Genomic DNA, 24523 nt, shown 5'->3' with positions numbered 1-24523 from the left:
TGTGTACATGGCACAAAAATATAGAAACAATCAATCAGTCATACAAACACACGTGGATATGACATATTTTAAAATTGTGCTGATATGACTAACTGTTTAATGAATAAGGAATCACCTCTGGAAATTGTCATAACTCTGTTAGAAACTATTAACATTTAGTTAAAACAGTGGATATTATATTGGAAGAAAAACTATTTACAGTCAAGTTAGGAATCTGTATTTCAACAATACACCCAATTAATTAATGAATAATTAATATAATTGTTGCTGTATTACAATTCCCAATGTTTTACTCTAACCGTAACCATAGTTCCTACTTCCTTAACCATTACCCTAACTTTGATCTAAACCTTAAATGTGTCTTCACCTTATTAGGAAGACAAGTCCCCATAATGTGACCTTGGAAACCGATTTACACAACTAGAGCAATACTTGGACCACACACACAGACACACATGGATATGATATATTTTAAATTAGTGCAGATATCATGAATGAAGAGTCATGAATGAGTGATCACCTTGGGAACTTGTCTCTTTTAAAAACTAAACGTTTTATCAAGTAATACATTGGAACTTATTGTGGAAATGCCTTTTACTCACAGCCCTGTGGAGAAGCTACTTTCCCACAGCACACACATGACTGAGTGTTGCAACCACGATGTATCGTGATTGGTACACTACCTTGTACAACGGGTACAACGTGTACTGAATGCTACTGAATTCGCATCATGACTTCAGTGTCAGATTTAAAGTCAGGCAGCGGCAGTGGTACGTGACCTCTGACCTCAGAGATCAGTGGGGCTCAAAGCGCAGCACTGAGCCGGAGCAGAACAAACGCGGTTCGGGTGGTTGCAGCTTTGCATCTTGTCCATGTTACTACTTTGATGGGAGGATAAATCGCACGTCGTTATGTAACAAAAGACTCTTGTCCGTTGCGTAACGACGGTGCCTCCGCCCCTCGCCCCGCGCATGCGCAGCGGCTGCGTGCGCTCCGCCATTGAGGCAGCCACGATCAGGAGGACGGGGTCAGAGGCACTTCTTCTCCGACCGCCTGCAGCCGCACGCTTCTCCAGCATTCACACCGCGATTCCGGGCTCCAGCCACCGCTTCTCAAAGCCTGACTCACACCCGTCGAGACTCCCGTGGGTGAATCCGCTCGTCAGCTGCGTGTAGCGCCACCACTGAGGACCGAGTGTCTTTTTTCTTTTTAAAACCAGACTGTGATAGTAACGGGCAGCCCAGCTAGCAGCAGCTACTACGAGGCTACAGCGGGCTAGCTGACGTTAGCTAGCGCCCTGGCTAGCTAGCTAGCCGCACACGAGCTGAGCAGTGCTCGCTGGTGGGGGCGGGGGCGGGGGGAGGAGGGCGGTGTGCCTACAGCGTCGTTTGATGGATCCGAGGATCGCCTGGTTTCAACCAGAACAACGCGGACCCGCTAACAACCTGTGGATGCAGATCTGGGAGACGACCCAGGGGCTCGGCTACTTGCACGTTAATAACAGCTACAGCAGCGGATCGCAGAAAGCTAACGTCAACGGAACCGTCCTCGGCAGCAGTAACGGGGCGCTCGACTCCAACACCGCCGGCAGCGGGGAGCCAGGGGCCAGGACCCAGGGGATGTCGTCCTCAACGAGGGACGGAGGAGTAATGGAACAGCGGGACTTTATACCTCTGGAAACCAATAACAGCAACTACAACAACCGAGCGGCTGGCAGGGGCGGTGTCGGCGTCGGAGGGGGGCAGCAGGGCAGCGGGGTCGCCGTGCTCTGGAGGGGGCTGACGGACGCACACCCCAACAAAAGGAAAAGAGACAACAAAGCCAGCACTTTCGGATTCAATGCCAGCCTCTTGAACAGCGGCCCCGACACGGGAGGCTACGATGGCTACACGGGCACGCCGTGGAAAGTCAGGAACTACTCGGAGGGAATAGTTGGGTAAGAGAGTTCATTAATGTCTATTCGGTCTGAATCACGTTGCTGGTAGTGGAGGCACTCGCTCTCCTCTCAAGCCCTCATAGATCGCCCTTTCTGCGGAGCTGTGCACAGTGGATCCCTCTGTGGGGTGTGTCAGGCTGTTGACAGGACATCCCATGGGAACTAGCAGTTGATTCACTGATATCTAACCAGCACCTGCAGGCTGACATAACACATGGAGACGATTGTCAGTGTCGCCACACCCACTTCTTCATCCCCACCCACTGATTTCACAGTTGCATAACTTTGTGTACTTTGTGCACCAAAAATGATCCGTCAAAAGTAGGGTAGGGATAAAACATCACCTAGCTTTATTTGGTAGGGTTAAGGTGCTCATGAGTTGGTTTCAAGCAAACTCTGAGTGCTTGTGGAGAAGTCGCACCTGAAAAGGTGTTTGAAAGTTTGTCTTAAACAAATACAAGAACATCATTGTGGAATTAAAAAAACATCGGTCAGCCATACATTAGCAAAATACAAACATACACACTTTGATATTTCAGCTTTTAGTTTTTCTTGTGGTTTTTGAATAAATGTTAGAAGGATGGAATACAGTCATTGTTTCAGGCCTTTGGGTATTCCTATATAAATTGAACATTGAGGAACAGTAACACTTACCATTTGAATCTGGGCCGACTTGTATTGTAATGTTTATTAATGGGGCTACAAAGGTCGCTGCTTTATTGGTCTTCCTTAAGCCCACATGGATTGGGCCTGCAGTATCGCAGAGGCAACCAGCGGCAAAAGGAGTTTAACTAAACTTTAATTCTGTGTTGTGAGTGAAAGCCTGCATGCTCGCTATGAGCTTAAGTTTGTTTTTCAATAATGTACAAGAAAAAAGTAAAGAATATAGTTGTGATACTGATGACCAATGGCAGTCAGAGAACTTCAGTCAGGTGATTACACTAAAGGACCGTAGGACACACAGCCAGTCAAGGGTAAGAAAACACACTGGCAACCTTACAGCAAGACGAAGAGTTAATTTGTTTAGCTGTATTTGGCAAAACATTATGAAAAATGGTTTGTAGTTAAAGGTAATACTACCAAGGATGTGGAGTAAAGTATAAAGCACAGTGCATGCACCCAGTTAGGTTTTATTGCAGATCATCTGCAGTCACACATTTCAGCTGGCACCCAGACCTCAGCACAGTGGTCCAGTGGCCCCTCGTGTGAGTCCCTGATTTATCTTTATAGCTGTTTTCAGACATGACCTGTGGGTAACGTCCAGAGAATTGGGTCCAAAGTTTACCCAGAGTTTTCCTTTCACACACGCAGCAGGAGGTTCTCTACACAGACGCGTTCACAAAAGCAACAAATCCTCAGTATTATTCAGGCGAGAGGTGGTGCAGCAGGCGGAAGCAGGAAGTGACGTATTATTTCCGCAGCGGAGATCACATGGTTTTCTTTACAACACACAGACACTGGTGTCAGCTCTTATCACCGGCAAACAAATCTTTGCCGGTGAGATATGTCGTCTTTTAGTTTTATCATTTCTGAACCTGTTGTGTGTTAGAAGCATCATCAAGCTCCCCAACTCACTTGTTGTGAATCCCTGCTGTGTTCGACATTCATACTATTCATATTCATACATGTTATTTTACAGTGCCCACTACAGTTTAAGAGTATGGCTTGTGGTAGATTGTACACTAAGTATTGCGTTAGTGCTCACAGAGGTGGAGATTTGGCTCATGTCTCATCAAACTAATTTGTGTATCAAAGTGCCTGTACAATGCTTGTGCTTTACTCCATCATGAGGAAGTAAAGCTGTGGTCAGTGATAACAAGAGTTCATATTGGAAATTGAATCTAGACGCTAACAGAAACTTATCAAAACAGTGTAAACTATGACTCAATGCTCAGCAATTGATGGGGTGTGACAGGGCAACACAGAATACGTGAATTCAGGCGTTTTTTGGCAGAGGGAAGATGTGGATCATACTGAGCAAACAGATAGCTTAAGAAAATGTAAGTAATACCACAAGTGTTTTGTTACTTATTAAACAGTGGATTTTTCCTTATTTAAGATATTGTCAATGATGGCATTCACTCACACTACTCCGCTCCCTTCACTGGTTACCGGTGGCTGCCCGCATCCGTTTCAAAACATTAGTACTTGTGTACCGTGCTGCGAACGGATCAGGTCCAGTGTACATCCAGGACATGGTCAAACGTTACACCCCAGCCCGTTCACTCCGCTCTGCTTCGGCCAATCGGCTTGTTGCTCCCTCACTGCGAGCTAAACACTCATCAAAATCACGACTGTTTGCTGTCCTGGCTCCTAAATGGTGGAACGAGCTCCCCATGGACATCCGGACATCAGAAAGTTTACACATCTTCCGCCGCAAACTAAAAACACACCTCTTCCGACTATACCTTGAATAACATTTTTAAACTAACAATTTAGTAGCACTTAAATGGCACTTACTTATAGCACTTTGTAGTTTTGCTTTTTTGAAGAAATTGTACTTTCTTGATTCTTGTTGTTCTGGGTTTGTACCCTCATGGTTGAATGCACTTATTGTAAGTCGCTTTGGATAAAAGCGTCAGCTAAATGAAATGTAATAATAGTAATGTAATAATGGCATTTAATGTGATCACAGTGGCCAACCACAAACTACAGTTGTACCTGGTAGAGCTCATAAATCTGTCAACGACAAACAATCCAACATTTCTGTCTTGGTTTCATAACAGGGAAAGGAAAGGGAAAGTAGTCTGATAGTCTGTACACAATGTTTACACACATAGATCTGAACACCATGAATGTGTCAGGTGTATATTTTTACATAAAAGATCCCTACAACATTTTCACAGAAATTTACTATAATATTAAGTAATTTAAGAAGATCTGCACAAAACTGTATTTGGTTGTTTGCTGGCCCATGTCCCATCTCTCCAATAAGTTTAGTGCAAACCGTTTTAGTACTTTTTGCATTATCCAGCTGATATACAAACAATCAGACATAAGTGACAAACTAACTAATTATATGCAGCCAGCCAAAAAGCTAAAGGTGCTCAATGCGTAGCAGGACACTATCAATTCTCATAAATTAGTTTTTGATTAATAGTTTAACATTTAAAGATTCATGGCATAGGGTGGAAGGATAGCAGCATTGTAATCAATCTGCCATTTCAAGCCTAGACTTCAATATAGTCGTGGGTGGCTCTCTATACAATGACAGTTATAACTAGATTTAAGAAATAAAAAAATATGTCTTGCTTACAATATCTCAATAGTGTATATTGAACCATAGCCACTGTATCATTACACGGTCCTATAGTATTAAGGTGCAATATGATTCCCTGGCATTGTTACCTTTGTCCTAGGGCTGGGCAATTAACAGGAAATGCATCGAAACCTAAATGTTTAACCTCTAACCGACCTTATTTGGGGTGGGGTGTGTTAGGGTTCATTACTTGAGGTAAAAGTTTGAAATAATCGTGATTATTGATTTAAAGTCATATCGCCCAGCCCTTCTATGTCCTTTCGTCAGCTGTGTTCTTTTAGACATGACAACTGGAGAAAAATATTTTTGTGGCTGTTGTAAAGGCCTTTTAGGTGCAGAGCTCTGCCCCCTCCCCCAGCTCGTTCTGTCGGACGTGTAAATAAGCAGAACACCAGAGTGTGGAGCTCAGTCTGATCCTCATTTATAGTAATATGGAAGCCCTGTGTTTGCTTTAAGCACATTCCTTGGTGATTAGCGTGGCTAATACCAGAACCTGAACCTAAAAGCATTGATCACACTCACCACCACTGATGACTCTGTCTAAACTCATGCTACTACTTCACAATGCCATGACGTGCCATGGCATTACAAGCTATTTCGAAATGTAGAGACCTACAGGATATATTTTCATATGGCTGTAAAGGCTGTGTTATGTTAATTCCACAGTTAAATCTCCCCTCTTAATACACGTTTTTGTTTCTTAGGTGATGCTGTGTGAGAAATGTGTAGAAAAGTGGTAAATGTTCAGTCGGTTTTGGACAGTTGATTTACAGGTTCACAGCATTACTAAATGGTGAAAGCAGAAGTGGAAAAGAAGCAATAAAACGTCATAGTCCTGTGGCAGGGCGACTGGTGGAGATCTTCCTCCCTAGCTAACTTTAGTAAGTTAAATGAAGAGCTTGTCTTAGTGTTGGTTAGCAAATGTTTTGAAATCAAAGAAATTGAATATTGCGAGTTTCTGTGATCAGCCCGTTTTTGCCATTTAGTCTTGTGTTGCCCTTTTTGTACTGCTCAACATTGGGATTTGAGGCATAAACTTAAATTTGATGTCTCTGTCAGGGTGAGTGACTTGGGGAGCAGGGAAATGTAACCCAGAGGATCATTGCTGCAGTTCATATGTTAAGAAGGTAAAAAAAGGGTGAAGGAGGGGTGTATGTTGTAGTGCATTTTTCCATGAGACAGTCTGTACACTATATTTGGCCATGGGGGTTGGCTAGAGGGACGCAGGCATGTGCTTATTTGTGTTTTATGCTCCTCCAGTCTTTCTGGAACTGAGTAGGTCCAAGCAAACAGCCCACATCAGGATGGAAAAGGACCGGTGTTTATATGCTCCACACGGCCTCACTCCCACAAAACAAAGCCAGCCCTCGGAGAGAAACCCGAACCCCTTCTTTGTCTGTCCAATCAGATCGGGAGCTCTAAGGGAGTGTTTTTGCCCCCATGTTTTCTGGCCTTGTAGAGCAGCTATTTAGATTCTTCATAATGGGCACAGGAAGTCAGCGTAGCCTCGGAGAGCTGTGGCCTGTTTCTGCCCCGCTGAACTGTGCTCTGATCTGGATTTTTATTGTGTAGTCAAGATGCAAAATTCCAGTCATTTTACAACAGTGAGGCATTGTGAGAGAATCTATTCAGAGTGATGGTGGATGTACTACAGGGTCTGTTTTTCTGCATTGGAGCTGGACAGTGTAAACTGATATTTCCAAGTAAAGGAGACACAAATCTAGATAAACACTGGAAAAACTTGCCATGCTAACATAGAGACAAGTGGTAGTTTGATGCATTTATATCCCAACAAATGGTAGTAGCCTGGTCTCATCAGCAGAATGGCTGCTTTTACTGGACTAGCTCAGGACAGCAAACTTAATTTTTAACTTTCAACTTCCTTCAGCTTTGTCCCATGAATTCATGGTAACAGCTTTTAAATGGGGGGGGGGGGGGGGTCATCACTAAGTAGCATCCAAAATGGTGAAAACCAGTGTTTAAGATAGTGTAGTTTTATACTCCTTATTGAATTTAAAATTTCAGGGCACAAACCTTGTGAAAAATTGTTCCAGTCCCAAAACACACATTTAGTTAAATTCCCATTTAGATGAAATGTAGGAAACAAGTGAAAATAGCTGACTAAGAGCAGAATTATAGTTACCTTAATTATTTCTTAGTTTAATAAAAAAAAAAGCACTGTTTTGTTTCTCTTGTAAGTACATACTTTCATATATAGCACTTCATTTATTGGTTGTAATGGGACTTACACAGGACTCACTCATATGAATTAAATGAAGGAAACTTATTAATGGGACAATGTTAATGTTGTGTGTCCCAAGCATGAAATTGTGATCATGGTCATTTTGACAATTGTGCTGGTACCAAGATTTGGGAACACCCACCATCAAGTGTTTACACAATGCATGTGTGAGTCCTACTCTATGGTATCAAAAATGATTAGTAGACATAATTAGACAGTTTAAGACTGATAGTTTACTGAGAGGTTTTTTTCTTTTAATTTATAGACTTTTACATGAGACTCAAGTGTTTTTCTGTTGTGCACAAGGGCACCTGAACTTAAGTTGTTGGGTCCCAGATCCTTCTTCAATCTCCTGCATTCTTTATTTTGCTAGCCAGTCTGTGAATACATAGCATTAGCCTCTGCTCATTCCTTGCCACTTCTTCACTTTAGTCACACATCTTCACATGCTGTGAACATCCTGTTCATGTGAAACAATTTGACCTTTATGGTCGTAATGACAGGGTTGGCCTGCGCTTGATTAATTTCCGCAGGGTCCTGTGTTGGCAGCTAGTTTGGAGTGGTGAAGCTGAACATCACTTGCAGGCTAATGAAATGTGTGGTTAATCGCTCACTGATGAGCAGCCCTGGCCCACTGTGTTATTGCCATTTATTGCCGTTGTCTTCCGGAGATTTATGACTCCCAGCACAAGCGCACAGATAGCACCTCTGTGACTGAAGCTCCATTATTAGAACTGTGGTTCATCTCGCCTTTACTGTCTTTGACATCTAAGTCACGTCCCTCTCCCGATTGCTCTGCTGGCTGGCTTTTGGTCAAAGCATGTGTAAGCCTGTGTGCGGAGAGGAGCGCTCCGCATGCTGCTCCTTTGGACTGTAGGTGAAACAGCACGTGTGTGTGTGTGTGTGTGTGTGTGTGTGGCTCACAAAAACTGATAAGCACATGTATTTAGTTATTAATCAATGGAGTCGGATTATGAAATCCAAATTGTTCCGGTCACTTTAACCCTGCTGTCTTGGCTGTGTGTAGCAGATGAAGTACGTGTCCGCAGTGCGCACATGTTTAAATATGTGCCTCAACAAAAAGTAAACGTCAGTACTGTTCAGGTCCTAATTACTTCTGATTAGTGTCAGCGTTTATTTGTGTATAAGTGTAAAAATGAGTGCAGGTCAGCGGAAGATTGGAGGGATGACACTCAGACAGGAGATTTTGACACGGTAAAAGAAGGCCGGACCTTTTAATGTGCGTCTGTCCTGAAGCAATGGTGGTTATAATTATGCAGCGGCAGGATATTGCAAAGAAAATGAACATGAATCGATTATGTTCTGTCTCTGCATCGATGCAGAGTCTTCCACAAACAAAAGTATCTTACTACACATGTCAAGAACATTCCAACTGTGGTGTGTATTTTTAAAGGGACTGGTGTGACCACATTTATAGTCCCACTGTTCCTGTTCCTACAGAACCTTGCTCCATCCCTCAGGCACGAGCATGCCCACCACCAGCAGTCAGCTGTCTTTTGGCTGAGGTGTAACTGGAGCTGTTTTGACCCAGTGCCCCCCCCTCCTATATCAGTTCATTGATGAAACATTAATGAATCTTCCATCTGCAAGATGCTAACACCTCTGCATCTGTTTTAACAAAACATGTGTGTGTGTGATGCCACTTGTTTGCCTCCTGGCAACTCTGAAAACCTGAAGCTGTTGTTGGTTGGTGTAGAGGTTCTGTGGACACAGCAGTGTCACATTACACATACACACACTCACACTATTCACTTTTGTTGCAAAAGTTGTTATGGTACACAATTTCAAGCCCTTGTGAAAATAGAAATTGTGTTTCATCACCACCTCTCTGATCTAATGCAGAGCAGTGGAACATTGACTCTGCTCAGACCTGGAATTAACATTCGACTTGAGTGATCTGATGGTCAGAGCTGGTCAGCGCAGGTCAGTACTGGTCTGAATGCACCCAAGTGTTTCCTCAATGCGTCCCGGGCCACATATGAAGGGTCGTTTACTTCACTGACATCCTCTCACCCAAAACAGACACAAATGATTATTTGCAGGAGACACATTCAGCCCACATTTCAATGTTGGGTGAACAGGCAAGCTTAGCGTTGTCCACTTGTGATCACATTTCTCAGGACAGACATTAATACCAGGTCTGAACAGAGCCACAAGTGTTTCTATTTGAGTGTTATGTCTCAATGCTCTTACAGCACGTCGGTTTTTACGATTTCAAACTCATTTGACAAACACCTTTGTACCCCAGGGCCAACATTTCTGAACAGTCAGCGAGTGGTGCTCAGTGTGATGTGACTGCAACCTCTCTCTCCTTCACCCTGCCCAACTTAACAGATGGCTCTCGTTCACATGAAGGCATTTCAGCACCACACCCAGTCCTCTTCCTCTTCCTCCCTCACTCTCCATTTTTCTGTTTCACCTCATGATCGAGTCTGGCCCTTTTTATCTTTTTTCATTTCTTTCAAACTTTCCCCGTCTCTCTCATCCTGGCACATATGCTCATATTTTCTCTTTCTACCACATTCCCATTCGTCCTCCTTTCAGCCGCCTGGAGGCCAGATTATGCCTCTCAGATTGAGGTGTTGCAGTGCCTTCATGAGGTGGCTCAGTAGGAATGTCAAGCTTCCTCCTGAAGCTCATTGTAACACACTAGTACATTATGCAAAGACTTGATGAAATCCTTCAAACGGTTGAGAAAAAGGACTGCATGAACTCAGAGTAGAGGCCAACTTGGCTAAGTAGTAAGAAAAGACATGACTTCTTTGTTCATCTAAGAGTAGCATGTTGAAAATGTGATTGCTTTGAACTGAGTTGTGTACTGGTGTTATGAGTTACAGCAAATAATGAGCTGATTGTGTTTTTATATAATGAATGCATAACTCTGTCTGATAATACACAACTCTCTCATGTAGCCTTGGTCACAGTGCTTCAACTATTAATTATGAAATGGATTAAACTCTACTGACACTATTTAGTCTTTCATAGCACGCCTTCATCACCTTTTCCTCATCTGGAAAATGATCTGGCCAAACGATCCTGTAGTGTGAGGGGTTTACAGACATAATCTTAATGTCACCGAGTGGATCGGAGCCTCTTGTGCAAGTATAAAAGAAACAGCGATTGGGCACAAAGAGCAAGCTGACCAGGAAGCGTCACCACCCAGACTTTGCATACTTGTGTTTAGAGCCAAGACATGGCTGCCTACAGATTTAAATAAGGCTGTTGTTTCCTGTACCAGGTGGACAGTTAAAAAGGAGGACAAATAATACACAAACAAGTGCAACCAGCTGACGACACCGACATTATGCCTCCATGTTTGTTTTTATTCAGAAGTCACGCTTAAAGTTCCAAAGTCCACCCAGAAATTTGTTTAATGCTAAGTGTTTGGTCCTGCATCTCGACTGGATCCTTGAATGTTAATTCTCAGGATTAAAAGAAAAAAAAAATGTCTGTGGTCTCCCATGTTTTTAAAATCAGTTAAGATTAGAAAATGCTCTAGTGTGCAGCAGGCATTATCTGCAAGATCTCTAGCAAATATAGGCAACCAACAGAAGGTATCACAGGGAACATTTCAGTAATCACGTCAGAGGGGAATGTTTGGAAAGTAGCAGTGCTTAAGCAGAGAGATAGTGTTTTTCCCTCTCCAGAAGCTGGAGTTCTCCTGAAACCTGTTCCACAAGATTACATAACATTACTACTGCATGCAAGTGGGATAATCTGATTGTGCCAAGGGTACATGTTCCTTCTAGGCAGGCCCAAGACTGAGACGCTATTAGATTCAAAAAAAGGTGGGGCATAAGACATTTCCTCATATGATGACAAGAGAGCAGCAGTGGACTGTTTTCTGTGAAACGAAACCTAGTGGTGCTGTTGTGGAGGAGGGATCCTCTTAAAATAGGTTTTGGTTATAATGCACTGTAATGGAAGCACTCAAAGTGCGTTGGACCTTAGTCAAATGGGGTCATGACTGTACCAGACCTCTAAAATCCCTCAGTTCAATTACAGCACATGAAATGAATTCATATAGTTAAGCTTTTGGCAGAGGTGTCGTAATGATACAGAGTGGATTCACAGAGAACTATGTTCCTTCGACCATGAAATGATGACTAATGCAGATGAGTTTCTGTTACTCTTAAATGAAAGCTAATGTTTTGTTGTGAGGCTGGAGTCTCTGCTGTGTGCAAACGGAGATTTGGAGCATTTGTCAGCTGCTGTGTTGGAGGAGGGACAACAAATACAAACGGAAACATTTTTCCTCCCCATCCTTGAGAGGAGACAAACAAAAAATAAATTTTGGAGGATAATTCTGGTACTCTTGTAAATCTATCATCTGAGACAAACTGGTGTGGGTGGGACATTCAAGCCATGTCATTGTTGGCCCTTCAACAAAGTGCAATGGCGCTTTCACACCATTCTTGTTTGGTCCGTATATCTTAAAGGGATAGTTCACCCAAAAATGAAAATTAAATCCGATGGAGGGTTGGGTGAAGTGTTTGAGTCCACAAAACACCAATACATTCAAAGTAAATGGTGATTCTTCAAACAACAAAACAACAGAAAACAATATAAAAAGCCTCCGTACTGCTCCTGTGGTGTCATCCAAGTGTCCGTAAGCCCGACATTCAAATTCGAAGTTTTTAGCCTAAATGTCCTCTGCTTTCCTCCTCTGGAGCCGCATCAATTAAGTATAGGTAGATTTTGTGTATTTTTTGAATTTGCAGAACAGGATGTGCAAATGTCATACAAAATTCTTATCGAATGTATACCATTTAACAAAGACATGACTTTGGGTTCAGACTTTCAGGTGTGAAGATGCTCTAAGTTTCATGTAATGTGATATTACCACTCAAAGCATTTTGTGATGTAACAAATGCTCAAACATAATACAGAAACTCAGTTTGCACTGGCCTTCTGTCTTGGTCTGAGCAAAGTTAGTCAATGAAATGAAATCATTCAATTCAATTCACTTCACGTCTTTATTTGTGGTCAGCACTCTGAAGATTTCCCCAAGATAAAAAGCCCCAAATCATTTAATGGATGTCTGTGTGACAGATGGGTTTGTTAAAAAAACTTGCTTACACTCGGAGAGAGAACAATTCTGATACACTGTGCACCACAACTTGTATTGTCGTGGACTTTACACTATGACCAGCTGTTTCCACCCTAACCCCCTAACCCTTCTTCAGTCCTCTATTCATCATCATTTTAAGTAACATCCTGCATTTACATTCAGACTTGTTAGCAGTCAGCTGGGCCACATTCACACCGACAATAGAGATGCATTTAATACACACCCTCAATGAAGCCACTGTCTTGGCACACCCTGAACACGGCCATCTGTCAAAAGTGACATCTGCCAGTGTTGTGAGAATAAAGCTGTAATGATTAGAAGATCAATGGAAAATTTGTAGGTAACAATTTTGGCAGCCAATTAGTTTCCTTTTGATTTCAAGCAACAAGCCAAATATTTTCATGTTTCAGTCTTTTAAATGGTTTGATTTTCTATTTTCTATTTTCTTTAATTATTTATAATAATAATAATAATAACGGTACAAATAATTGTTATATAATCACCGTTTTTGGCTGCGGAGAAGATTGTTTTGCTCTGCAAGTATTTTCCATACATGGTGCTGAAATAATCTAGATTTTACCCGATCCAGGTAGGTCAAGAGTGTTTGTTATATAAAACCTAGACACACGCACGCACACGCACTACTCTTTGGGGCGTAGTCCAAACAACAGTCAGTCATTGTTGGTAGCTGCAAGTGTTTTTCTGGTCCAGCTTTCTGCGCTATGCTTTGTTGCCTTATTTAATTTATTAAAAAAGTAGAAATATCACTTTAGTTCTCTCTTTAATATGCACGGGGGAATAAGGTTGTTACTGGCCTAATCTGGGATTACATGGGCTGTTTCTGCACATGTGTGTGTGTGTGCGCCTGCATGTTTGTGCTCTTATTTGTCTGCCCACAGAGACTTGTCCCGGGGTCTATGTTTATGTAGACAAGCTGGTCAGTCAAAAAGTCAGCGCGTGTGGGCAGTGTGACCTGTTACAAGGACAAATGTGGTTCTCTTACTTGGCCTGCCTACAATAAGCACCATTTCCTTTTTTTTTAAAATACTGACATTACACAGGGACCCAGCTGTTTTGCTTTTGCTCTGCCCTACAGTTTACCAGAAACAAATGGTTGTTTTAGGGATGACATTTTGAGCACTGCTTGGCTTCTGGAACACAAAACTCTTGCCCTTTATAGTGTGCTTGTAACTTTTGTAACTTTACATGTTTTTTAATTATTAACTTCCAACCCTATCAGTATTGGCTAAGCCATATAGCTGCGTGAAGGGATATTTTTCTTGCTCTACATAGTTGCAGAAAATGACCTGCAGACATCACAAAATGTGATTGGCCAATTTCTCCAAGAGAAACCTGATAAGTAGCTCATATAACACTATGACAGAACATATCAGGCAGACTAATACAACCAAGCGATGATTTCCCTGATGGGCATGAATCTACCTGTTCCTCCACGGGTAAGCTAATAATGGAAGTATTCAGAGAGCTTCTGGAGACACACACCCTCCTTTTTGTGTAAATTTGTCAAGGGAAGGTTTTTTGGCAACACCTTGTTTCACATTCTGCGGAAACATAAATCCATATCTCAGATTTGCTTATTTAAAAAAAAGTCTTAATTTGTCTTTCATCGAACTTGTTGAGTTCAGCTGCCTGGAATAGTGACACGCCTCTATCACCGCAGAGGGCAAAGTAAAGCTATCTTTTTTGCAGCATCAATTTCCATTGGCACCACACCAATAACCTTTTGGATAATACACCCCCACTGTCAAACATCTGTAATTTATGTGACTAGAGCTTTGATTATTCAGGATACAGAGGGATAAAACGAAAGGGAGATAGAGAACATGCCCTCTCTTGCTTAATAAAGTACTAGGATAATGTTCTTTTACAAAATAATGAAACCCCAAATTGCTCTTCTGGAGTTTCTTTACATCGAACTAATTAAGCAACTTTCAGCTCAGTCAGAACATTAAACTAAGCTACTGCAACTGTAGTTTTGTGCATAGATGTGTAAGTATAAAGAAAAGATAGCTAGTAGCAATGCCCTGTCAGTCTGACTCAGTGTGACATTTGTAGCTCTGACTGTTGGTACTCAGTCCCAGTGCAACCAATATTGTGTCCTTTTAGCTCTGCCATCAGGGGGAACACAGATTAGGGCTGCAGAATGAGAGTAACACCCAGATAGTGTTCATTTTTCCTGTGTCTGTTGTCTTAAATCAATGTGGGACATGGATTTTGACTAGTACTGGTAGCCAATAACCCAGAATTGTCGCATGTCGATGCCACTTCTAACAGACGCAAAAAAAGAAAACAAATATCTCCCGGTGGAAAAGCGGTGACACACACAAAGATGTCAAGAGAGTTAATGGGGATAAGAGCCAACAACGGTGTCTGTGTCTTCACCTGGCTGCTCTATCTCTCATCTGAATAAGGGATTTGTTGCCGTTGTGAACGCTGTGTTGTGCATGTGTGAAAGGCAAATTCTCCGGATTTTACAGTTCATGTCTGAAAACGGCCGATGTTAACCCTACAATACGACGTGTCCAGGATGAACCCCACCCCTTGCCCAATGTCAGCTGAGATTGGCTTTAGCTCCCCCACAGGACAGCCTGTATAGCTATTGGATGGATGGATGATCTGTTCAGATAGTTAATATCAGTTACACATTCTGACTTGTTGCCTTTTCTTTTTTTTGTCTTATTTCTTCTCATCGTCGTATAATAAGATAGCACCTGCTGAATGTCTATAAATATCTGTATGTGGTTTATATGTTAGCTTGTGTCTCCCTGTCCTTTTCCTTCCACTCTTCTCACCACACTGTCTTTTGTGTGCTTTGCAGGTTAAATGAGGAGATCAATGATTTCTATGACTACATCTCCCCGCGACCAGAGGAGGAGAAGATGAGGCTGGAGGTAGTGGACAGAATCAAGGGTGTCATCCACGCCCTATGGCCCAGTGCTGAGGTACGCATCATCCCCAAAAATGTATTAGTAGGGTGCGACAGACTTGATTTTTTTATGTGCCACTGATAAACGGGGTGAGAATTGCCGGCAGCTATTTGCTACAAAACAAATCTTACCCATAATCAGAAAACTATGCGATGAGGGACACACTGCATCACTGGAGGTTATTTTGTTTTGGCAGAAATAGATTTGTAAAATAGATGGTAAATTATACACACTGAACACAATTTATTTTGGTCTGGTTGAGTTCTTTCAACAAGGTACCGTAATTTACAACTCTCAGGCATCACAGTTATTATAAGAGCGAGGCTGTGTGAGAGATATTGAAGTAATGGCTATAAGCTTCGGCCTTTCATCAAGATTCCTTTTCCGTTATCTCGCTGCTGCACAATTATCTGTTTGGGCCATGGTAATCAGTGCCACCTCAGGCATTTGTGCACCCACTGACTTTGATCGTGCTGATAGAGCAGTGTGTCTGCTCCAAGCTTTGCAGGTTGTAAATTAAGGAGCACAACACAGTACCAGTGCTGGCCAGCTTTATTCCTTTTCCACTATGGACTGAGCTGGGGCAACATGGTCATTCAGGCAGTGTGATCAAAACACAGCTACATAGTTTCATAAGCAAGACAACAAATCAATACGACTTTCTATTTAAAGTACATTTAGAAACATATATAAATTTGAATAAGCAAACAACTCCAATCAAGTCATGAAAGGCTATTTGGTAGAAGTACGTCCAGGGTACTTCAGACCCGCTCACAGAGACACACTGACACTGACTCAGCTGACATCCTTATGCTTCTCACTGTCTACATATGTCAATTTGTTTGTAGACACCACCCCAATATCAACACCGATCACCACATCATCGATTGATACTTTTATTTCTGGGTCAAATCTTTCTTCACAGCTGCGTGCATTCATTCATGCAGCCCATCCTGACTCTGATTTCTCTCTTTCTGTGTGTCTCGCTCTGAAACTCAGACACACACTGACACACACACACACACTGACACAAACACAGTGCCATTGGATGCACCTGTAAATTCAGACTGGGTAAAAACAACATAATTTGGTCTTCACAAACACAAGTGACGGTCTTAATTTTTTTCATATAGAGCAGGGAAATTTGTCATATTAGAACCTGCACAGATATTTTTACATATCGCCTACCCCTACTGACAACTAAGATGATATTTAGGTAGTACTGTATGTAATAAGATAGTACTGCTAAGTATCATGGCTGGAATGTCGGTATGTTTATGGACATCATAGCTGCTTGTAGATCCCATTGCATAGATGGTCTCTAGTTTAATTGAGTTTGGGTAAGAAGACACTCACAGGTGATACTGCTGCCGCACAGAGTTGTGATCTTTCCAGGTATATTGAAGCTTAGTAAACGGTCTCATGAAAGCTTCACCATCGTACTTGAAATATCTTAAACTCTTGACCTTTTAGATATTCACGGCCTGCCAGTGATTGACCACACTTAATGAAGGGGTCAAATAAAGGTTTGACTGGATTGTGCCAAGACGAGATAAAACACAGCTCATCTTCGTGACCACCCCCTGTAGTTACTTCACCTTTCACAGAAGTGTTTAGGATTTCCTGTTCATTCATTTGTAAACACGGCTTTGCAATCAGCTTAGCCCTGGACATGTGACTGCTCAATGTGGGACGTAGGGAGAAGGTGTAGGAGAGTTAAGGAAGGGTCAAGGCTTAAGTCTATTTCTGTTTGGATGCCAATTTTTACATGCTCAGCGGGACATTAAAAGGTGGAAGGTTGAGGATATTTTAGTCACTCTAGTTGCATGCAGATGATTGAGATCAGTGGCTAAAAGGGTTGTTTTGTATGTAAACATCCTGCCATGTTAGATTGGAGTCATTTCATCCATCAGTGAGACACAGAACGGAGAATATTAGCTTGTTTTATTCAGACCATGTACTCAATTCACTTTATTTTTCCTGCTGATCAGTGGTTTTTGTACCACGCCTGTGGAGTTTGGTTTGGTCTTTACACCGACACAATGTTTGGTGGCTGAATAACAATATTTGCATCTCGGAGAACAGGTTTTTATATTGGTAAAGCATAGCAGAGGGAAATCTTAAGAATGCTACCTTGCATGATGATGCAGTCCACCCATGTCATAGTCTTTAAGAAAGAAATGGGTCTATGATAGAAATTGTTAAAGGTTTAGAGCCACATGAAACACGATCAAAATACTGAAGTGTAAGATTTCCTTTTGCTTATTCTACAGGGTGTAACTGTGTGTATTCTCTCCCTCAGGTCCAAGTATTCGGGAGCTTCAGCACCGGTCTCTACCTTCCAACGAGGTGAGTCATTTAGTTTCCTCTTTCTCTTTGCCAAACTGTGCTGCCCTATAGAAAACTCAAATATATTGCAGTGCACTGGTTTACATGGAGAAAATTCTCTTTCTAATTTATCTGCTTTTGTTTAGAGGATAAAGTGTTTCAGTCATTTTAAAAAACTTTATTCTTAGAGAGACCTGTGACCGCTGACAAACCCAGAAACACACTATTGCCTACACACAGACACACACAACAATAGCCTTCCCTCAGCACACAGACACGTCACCTGGATTAGTGGACTCTTGACACCATACTGAGCACTTTAATGGGACTAAGCTGTTTTGTGAATGCATGCATATCATTGGTTGATGTTTCTGTGTCTCTTTATTCCCTGGAATTCCTCGTTAAGAGTTTATTTAGCCATATTTCAGTTACACAAATATGGGTGTGTCTAAAGGTACACATTGCTTTTTCACAAGAGGGAAGTCAAGCCATGTGTGTGCAGTGAACTACCATGAAGAAGATATAAAAAAAAACAAAACAGTTTTACTGAACATAATCTGAAGAAAATAATAGAAAATGTAACTAATAATGCAACTACATGTGCTTTTCACATGGAACATTACAAACGGTTGCTATGTGAGGGGGAAATAGTTATGGTCCAACATTGTAATTTGTCTTGAGTAACTCTTGTATGTTTTTCCCCCAGTGACATTGACCTGGTAGTTTTTGGGAAGTGGGAGACGCTGCCGCTCTGGACACTGGAAGAGGCGCTGCGCAAGAAGAATGTTGCAGATGAGAACTCTATTAAAGTTTTGGACAAAGCTACGGTAGGAATGTTGTCACTTGCACGTGTGTATCTGTGTAGTTGTGTATATACACTGTGTTGCTAAATTAGTTTTTGTTCGTAATTGCCCCAAAAAAAAAAATTAATAATAATTCTCGCTGCAGGGGCCCTTGGTTTGAATCTGGCCTGGGCCTTATGCTGCATGTCACCCCCCTCTCTCTCCCTTGTCGTGTATCTCTCCACTGTTATGAAAATAAAGTTGAAATGCCCCCCAGAAATCTTAAATCTTAAATTAATATGTAATTTGCTGTCAACTTTGGGTTTCACTGTACTTTGGATTTTGTGACATCCATAATCATATCATGGTATGTGCTTGCGAGCAGCTCTTAAGATGCTTAAGATCCCTTGCCTTATCATGTTTTCAAACCCCTCCCAACCTTCTGTGAGAGATTGGTCTTGATTTGAAACCGTGCATAGATTAGATTTTCCTTCCTTTTTGAGTTTATTTCATTTCAGGACTTATAGGATTTGACTAAAGCTTTATCTTTGTGTGTCACATTTTCGCTTTTGTTTGGGATTTTATAGAGCAGATCAGCACTCTTAAATCTTTGCTCAAGGATTTTGGTTAAGTATTAGTCAGTGGAACGATTATATCAGTAAACGTGGGTTTGTGAACAATTGTGTGTGTTCTTTACTTACAATAGACTCAAAGCACTATTATGATTATGAATGCAGATTTACTTACGGATGTCTTATAGCACAATGTCAGGTTTGTCTTTCTTCCTCTCTGATGTGTGTGTAATATGTGTTTTCAGGTTCCCATCATCAAACTGACAGACTCTTTCACTGAGGTCAAAGTCGACATCAGCTTCAATGTGAAGAGTGGTGTCAAAGCTGCTCGCCTCATCAAGGAATTCAAAGAGGTTTGTTTTACACATTCAGGACTCCACACTGCTGTGTATTCAGGAGCATGTGTAACTTGAGATTTTAAAACAATACATCAGATTAATATTTTCATGTATCTTTGGCATATGTAGCCATCATGGCAAGTAAAATGTACACAATGAGTAATATTGTAGCTTGACTGACTTATACTGTGATATCTGATTAGTGCCCTTCTTATAGCATTAAAAGACAACCTAACATTTTTGATTGTAAGGGTTTCTTGGCAGCACATTTAGGAGTTTTATCAGCACATTCAGACTAACTTTTTACTCAACAGGGAGTTCATCTAATTCAAAAACACTGTTTTAATGGAGATTCTGTGTCTTGCATGTCATATTCAGAGTATTTATTTTATACCACACTTGAACTACATTGTTGACAAGTAAGAAAAGCAAAAATATGTTAATTTTGGAACATATCAGGTTCTTACATAGTGTATCAGTGATGAATGGATTTGACTTGAACCTTCCTGTTTTCCTCCAGAGGGTGCTGTAAACATCAACATCTATTCCTTGTTCTGTCCCTCATGTGCCTGTGTTTGATCCTGTAGAAATACCCTGTGCTGCCTTATCTGGTCCTGGTGCTGAAGCAGTTCCTACTGCAGAGGGACCTCAATGAAGTTTTTACTGGTGGAATCGGCTCCTACAGCCTGTTCCTCATGGCTGTCAGCTTCCTGCAGGTCAGACACACAACAGCTCTTCATGTTTTTCACAACTTAGCTATTTGTGTCTAGAGCTTGGTTTCTGCTTAGCTATAACGGATATGGGGCCCAAACAGAAAACTTTACATCATTTTTTGTCATTGGTTTGTTTATTAAGATGTACATGAAATAAATAGGACTCCTGATATATTCACACGGGTGGAAATATAAATGCTGTCAAAGTCATCATCATATACTGGATGTAAACAATGCAAAGACCATCATGTTAGCATAATAGTAATGTTTAACTATCCCATAGACTCTCTTTTTACCACCACGATGATTCTGACATCCACTCTTCTCGTGGTCTTTTTTCCAGCTCCACTACAGGGAGGACGTGTGCAGTCCCAACATCAACATCGGTGTTCTGCTCATCGAATTCTTTGAGCTCTACGGTCGTCACTTCAACTATCTGAAGACTGGCATCAGGATAAAAGACGGAGGTTGCTACGTTGCCAAAGATGAGGTTCAGAAGAATATGATGGACGGCTACAGGCCCTCCATGCTCTACATCGAGGACCCACTGCAGCCAGGTAGGAACAGTGCCAAAAGAATGTTGAATTTTGCCTTTTGTTGTTGTTTTCAGCTTCTCACACATTTCTGACTGTTTGTGTCCAACAGACAACGATGTTGGCCGGAGTTCATATGGTGCCATGCAGGTGAAGCAGGCGTTCGACTATGCCTATGTAGTGCTCAGCCACGCTGTGTCCCCGATTGCCAAGTACTACCCCAATAATGAGACAGAGAGGTGAGGAGCTCATTAAAGAATTTGTCAATTACACGTCAGAGAGAAGAGACGGATACTGGGCTGTGATTAAGGAATATCATCTGATTGCGCTTGATCCTTCACATTGTTCTTCAAAGCCAGTAATAGCTGTATAAACTGTAGTTTTACAGGTGTACCTCCTCTTTTGTTCTATCACAGCATACTTGGCAGAATAATCCGGGTGACACAGGAAGTGGATGAATACAGGGAATGGATCCTGAAGAACTGGGGGAGACCGTCCCAGAATGAGGTGCCACTCAACAGTGAGTTCAAACGCCAACATCTAATATTTTTTCAAGTCTGCTTGAAGCTAAAATTCAAGAAGTCAAATGAGGGCGAAAACTGTTGCTGAATCTGACTCGACCTGACCCTTTGTTGTGTGCATTTCTCTTTTCTCTTTAGGAAATGACGTCACGCTATTCGAGTCTCAGCAGCTCGATGAGTGCAACAACAACGTTCCAGACGACGATGACGACGATGATGTTGTTGTGGTTCTACCGTCGACCCCACACAGCAAAAACTCCTCCAACTCCTCTTCTCCATCCCCTTCACTGCGCTCCTCTCCTTCCTCCTCTCTGCTGTCACCTTCCTCACCGTCTTCCACCTCCAGTTCCAGCGATGCGGTCAGTCTATCACACACACACACACACACACACACACACCTACCTTTCAAATATTGCTACGTATATGTACTTATCTGCAGCACTTGAAGCTTCATGAGTGAAAATACTTGCTGAGAAAGCGCTATCAAATAATGTTAAATCATCCATTTCTCTGGTTTTCCCCAGGACTCTGATGGCACACCGTGTAAAACAGCCAAGCAGCAGTCTGGCTGTGGCTCCAGTGTCCACAGAGAAAACTCGGCTGCCGTCAGTAATCACCGAACACAGAGCCACAATACCAGCACTCCATCTGGAAGCAACAAGGGAGGAAAGGTACTGTCAGCCTTAACTTGAACATAAATAAAACAGTTTTAACACTTTTTTTTTTTTTTCCATGCTAGATAAGTAGCTAATATTGTCATATCTCTTCTAAACCTACAGTCTATACTGTATTTCATACCGTAATCGTGCAGAGACACTGATCCGTTTTTTTGTGCTCTAACCCCAGGCCAGAATGTCTCGCTCCCACCACAAGAGTGGCCACCATGGGCAGCAGAGCTCCTCCTCCAGCACCAAAAGTCATCCGAGCAACAAGCCACATCACCAGGGCAACAGCAAGAAGAGGAAAAATGTTCGGGACTCTACACAAGACGATCTCTGCAGATAGGGGTGACCTCGCCTGGCCTTCCCCCGTCCCCCCGTCCTCGTCTGCAAACTGACTGCCTGTCATGTCCCACTTCTGCTGCCAGACTCCAGCCTCAGGAGGTTGTTAGTAGTATTAAAACCTCTTCAGCATCTGTCTCTATCAAGCTTTTTGAGATGACAAGCAACTATTTCTAGCAGAAAAAATAAGAACAAAAAAAATGAATCGTTATAGGAAATGGGGTTTAATTTCTTGGACCTGAACTGAAATGGCAAGGGATCTATGTTCATTTGCTTCCCTACAGCTTCTTTTAAGGAGCAGTTTTCTTTCCCTCAGTCAGCACCAACATAACATGCCTCTTGCGCCTCCTGCTGTCCAGGAGTGGAGAGGTTGTTTGTATGGAATCTACTCTGGATTGAAACCTGGAGCTACTGGCTGGAAAATAGGATTAAAAATTTTATCAAAAAAAGATGAAAAAAAAGGCAAATGGCTTAAAATGTATAAAAAACTGAAATGTTATGTTTAACAACAGAAAAATATGTGCACAGATTTTTTTAAAGATGGTAACTTACAAATGCAATCAGTGAGAGTGGGACATAACTTATGCATGAGAATTTCTTTTTGTTGGTTGATTTTTCTGTTGGTTTAATCTGTTTTGTTATGTCTAAACAGGTTATACAAGGATTTGTAAAAAAACGCGCCAGAAAAAAAAAAGTTTGAAAAATACAAGTAAGAAAAGATTGTTTATTATGACGTTTTTACAAGATATACCGATTGAAGACATGTAAACATGCACATCTTGCGCCTGCAGCTTTTCGGCCAAAGCCGAGAGCTGGTTCGGGTCCCATTGCCAACATGATCATCAGCATCTACTTTTACTCTTGGTTGCTCTCTGTGAGTGTGCTACAGTGTTAAAAAGAATTCAGCCTTGAGTGAGCCAATGCTCGCATACAGCCCTAATGATGACTGGGTGAGAGATCGTCATCTCGCCTCAATAGCACATTCACACCAGTGTAGAGGCTATAGGACGACAGGTTTAAATTCATATGGGGGTGAAAATGGTTTTATTGAAAAATCCTACACTTGAAAAAAAAAATTGTGTTAAAATATACAACTGTGGATAATGATCTGTTCCTTCGGTAATTTGCCGACTACAAAAATCATTTGTATTTGTTAAATGTATTTATTTTTTTATTAATTATATGAACATAGTATGGATAAATGTATTATTAACATTAGAGCCCATATCTTTTTGAGTCCTATATTTGAAATAGGATATATTTGGGGAGGTGGGCTGGAAACTGGTATATTCAGGTACAGTAAAAATACCACCTTTTTATTTAATTGGGTTGTTTTTTGTTTGATTTTTCTTCCCTGACAGTTGAGTGACCAAGTTACTTTGAAAAGCTTGACAGAGACCACTTTGTCCTACAGTGACAATTGTATTTTAATCTGTGACTGGTCTACTTACTTCAAAAGGGAGCGGATTGTTTTTTTTAATTTAAATTTTATTTTATAAAAGCTGTCATAGCAACAAAAATATATTCAAAATGTCAACCCCCTTCTGTCATTGCAGTAAAACACCTATCCTGTAGATGGAGTCATTGCTCTTGAGTCTTGATCCACACAGAGTTTGGGCTTGTATACTGCATTTGGACGGTTTATCTCTGCATCATTTTCCTGATAATTCCCTGATATTTAAAGTGATCGGGCAGCTGCACATAGAGAACCCGATAAGCTGGGTGCTTGCTGGAGGGAGAGACACACACCAAAGCACAGTGCAACCCCCTGTCCATCTTTACCTTTTGTCCCACAGTGAAACCTAGTAGCCAGCAATAACTACCCACCTGATGATCACTACAATGGCTGCTGCAGCTGCACGGTGTCCACCATCTCCCGTGGTTTGAGACAGCGAAGCACATCAGACTTGCAGCCCGTTATGATAGTGTTGCAATGTTAAGGTTCCGTGCCCCTTTCCCATCACCCCTCAGTGCTACAGCTGCGGTCTAAATGCAGTATATAAACGCTGGTCTTGTGGTAGACAGGACTAGGAGAAGGGTAAAGTTAGCAGCACCACCTGAATGTCCACTGATCATTTCTTCTTCACTGCAGGAAGACTTCACACCAACTGTACTCATCTGAAACGTTGTTTCTCTGCAGCTATTACAATCCATGCAATAAAAAACAGTACAATGAATCCACGCGTGCAGGCACCATTCTTTCTGCTTTGAGTTGTTGTATCATAGTGTGGTTATTTTCATAAAGTACAACCACTGGG

At 41.8% G+C, this 24523-nt stretch overlaps 1 protein-coding gene across 1 annotated transcript; it reads left to right on the top strand.

Annotated features, from left to right (window-relative positions):
- Positions 1 to 872: 872 nt before the first annotated feature.
- On the top strand, positions 873 to 24442 carry tent4b (terminal nucleotidyltransferase 4B). Its single transcript, XM_034581802.1, has 12 exons — positions 873 to 1936; positions 15369 to 15492; positions 17780 to 17826; positions 18512 to 18632; positions 19405 to 19512; positions 20085 to 20213; positions 20554 to 20767; positions 20856 to 20982; positions 21160 to 21263; positions 21403 to 21623; positions 21789 to 21935; positions 22111 to 24442. The coding sequence occupies exons 1-12, from the start codon at positions 1392 to 1394 to the stop codon at positions 22267 to 22269; spliced, it is 2046 nt and encodes a 681-aa protein (XP_034437693.1). The 5' UTR covers positions 873 to 1391; the 3' UTR covers positions 22270 to 24442.
- Positions 24443 to 24523: the final 81 nt, after the last annotated feature.

Source organism: Hippoglossus hippoglossus, chromosome 3, assembly GCF_009819705.1.
Source record: "Hippoglossus hippoglossus isolate fHipHip1 chromosome 3, fHipHip1.pri, whole genome shotgun sequence".
NCBI classification, from domain to species: Eukaryota; Metazoa; Chordata; class Actinopteri; order Pleuronectiformes; family Pleuronectidae; genus Hippoglossus; species Hippoglossus hippoglossus.
Note: the sequence above shows the minus strand (reverse complement) of the source record. Positions and strands in the feature narration are given on the sequence as shown.

Excerpts from the sequence above, each read along its gene's own strand:
- tent4b (XM_034581802.1), top strand. The coding sequence starts at position 1,392 with ATGGATCCGAGGATCGCCTGGTTTCAACCAGAACAACGCGGACCCGCT. Across the intron at positions 20,768-20,855 it reads CGAGGACCCACTGCAGCCAG|ACAACGATGTTGGCCGGAGT; the intron begins GTAGGAACAGTG and ends TGTGTCCAACAG. Across the intron at positions 20,983-21,159 it reads CCCAATAATGAGACAGAGAG|CATACTTGGCAGAATAATCC; the intron begins GTGAGGAGCTCA and ends GTTCTATCACAG.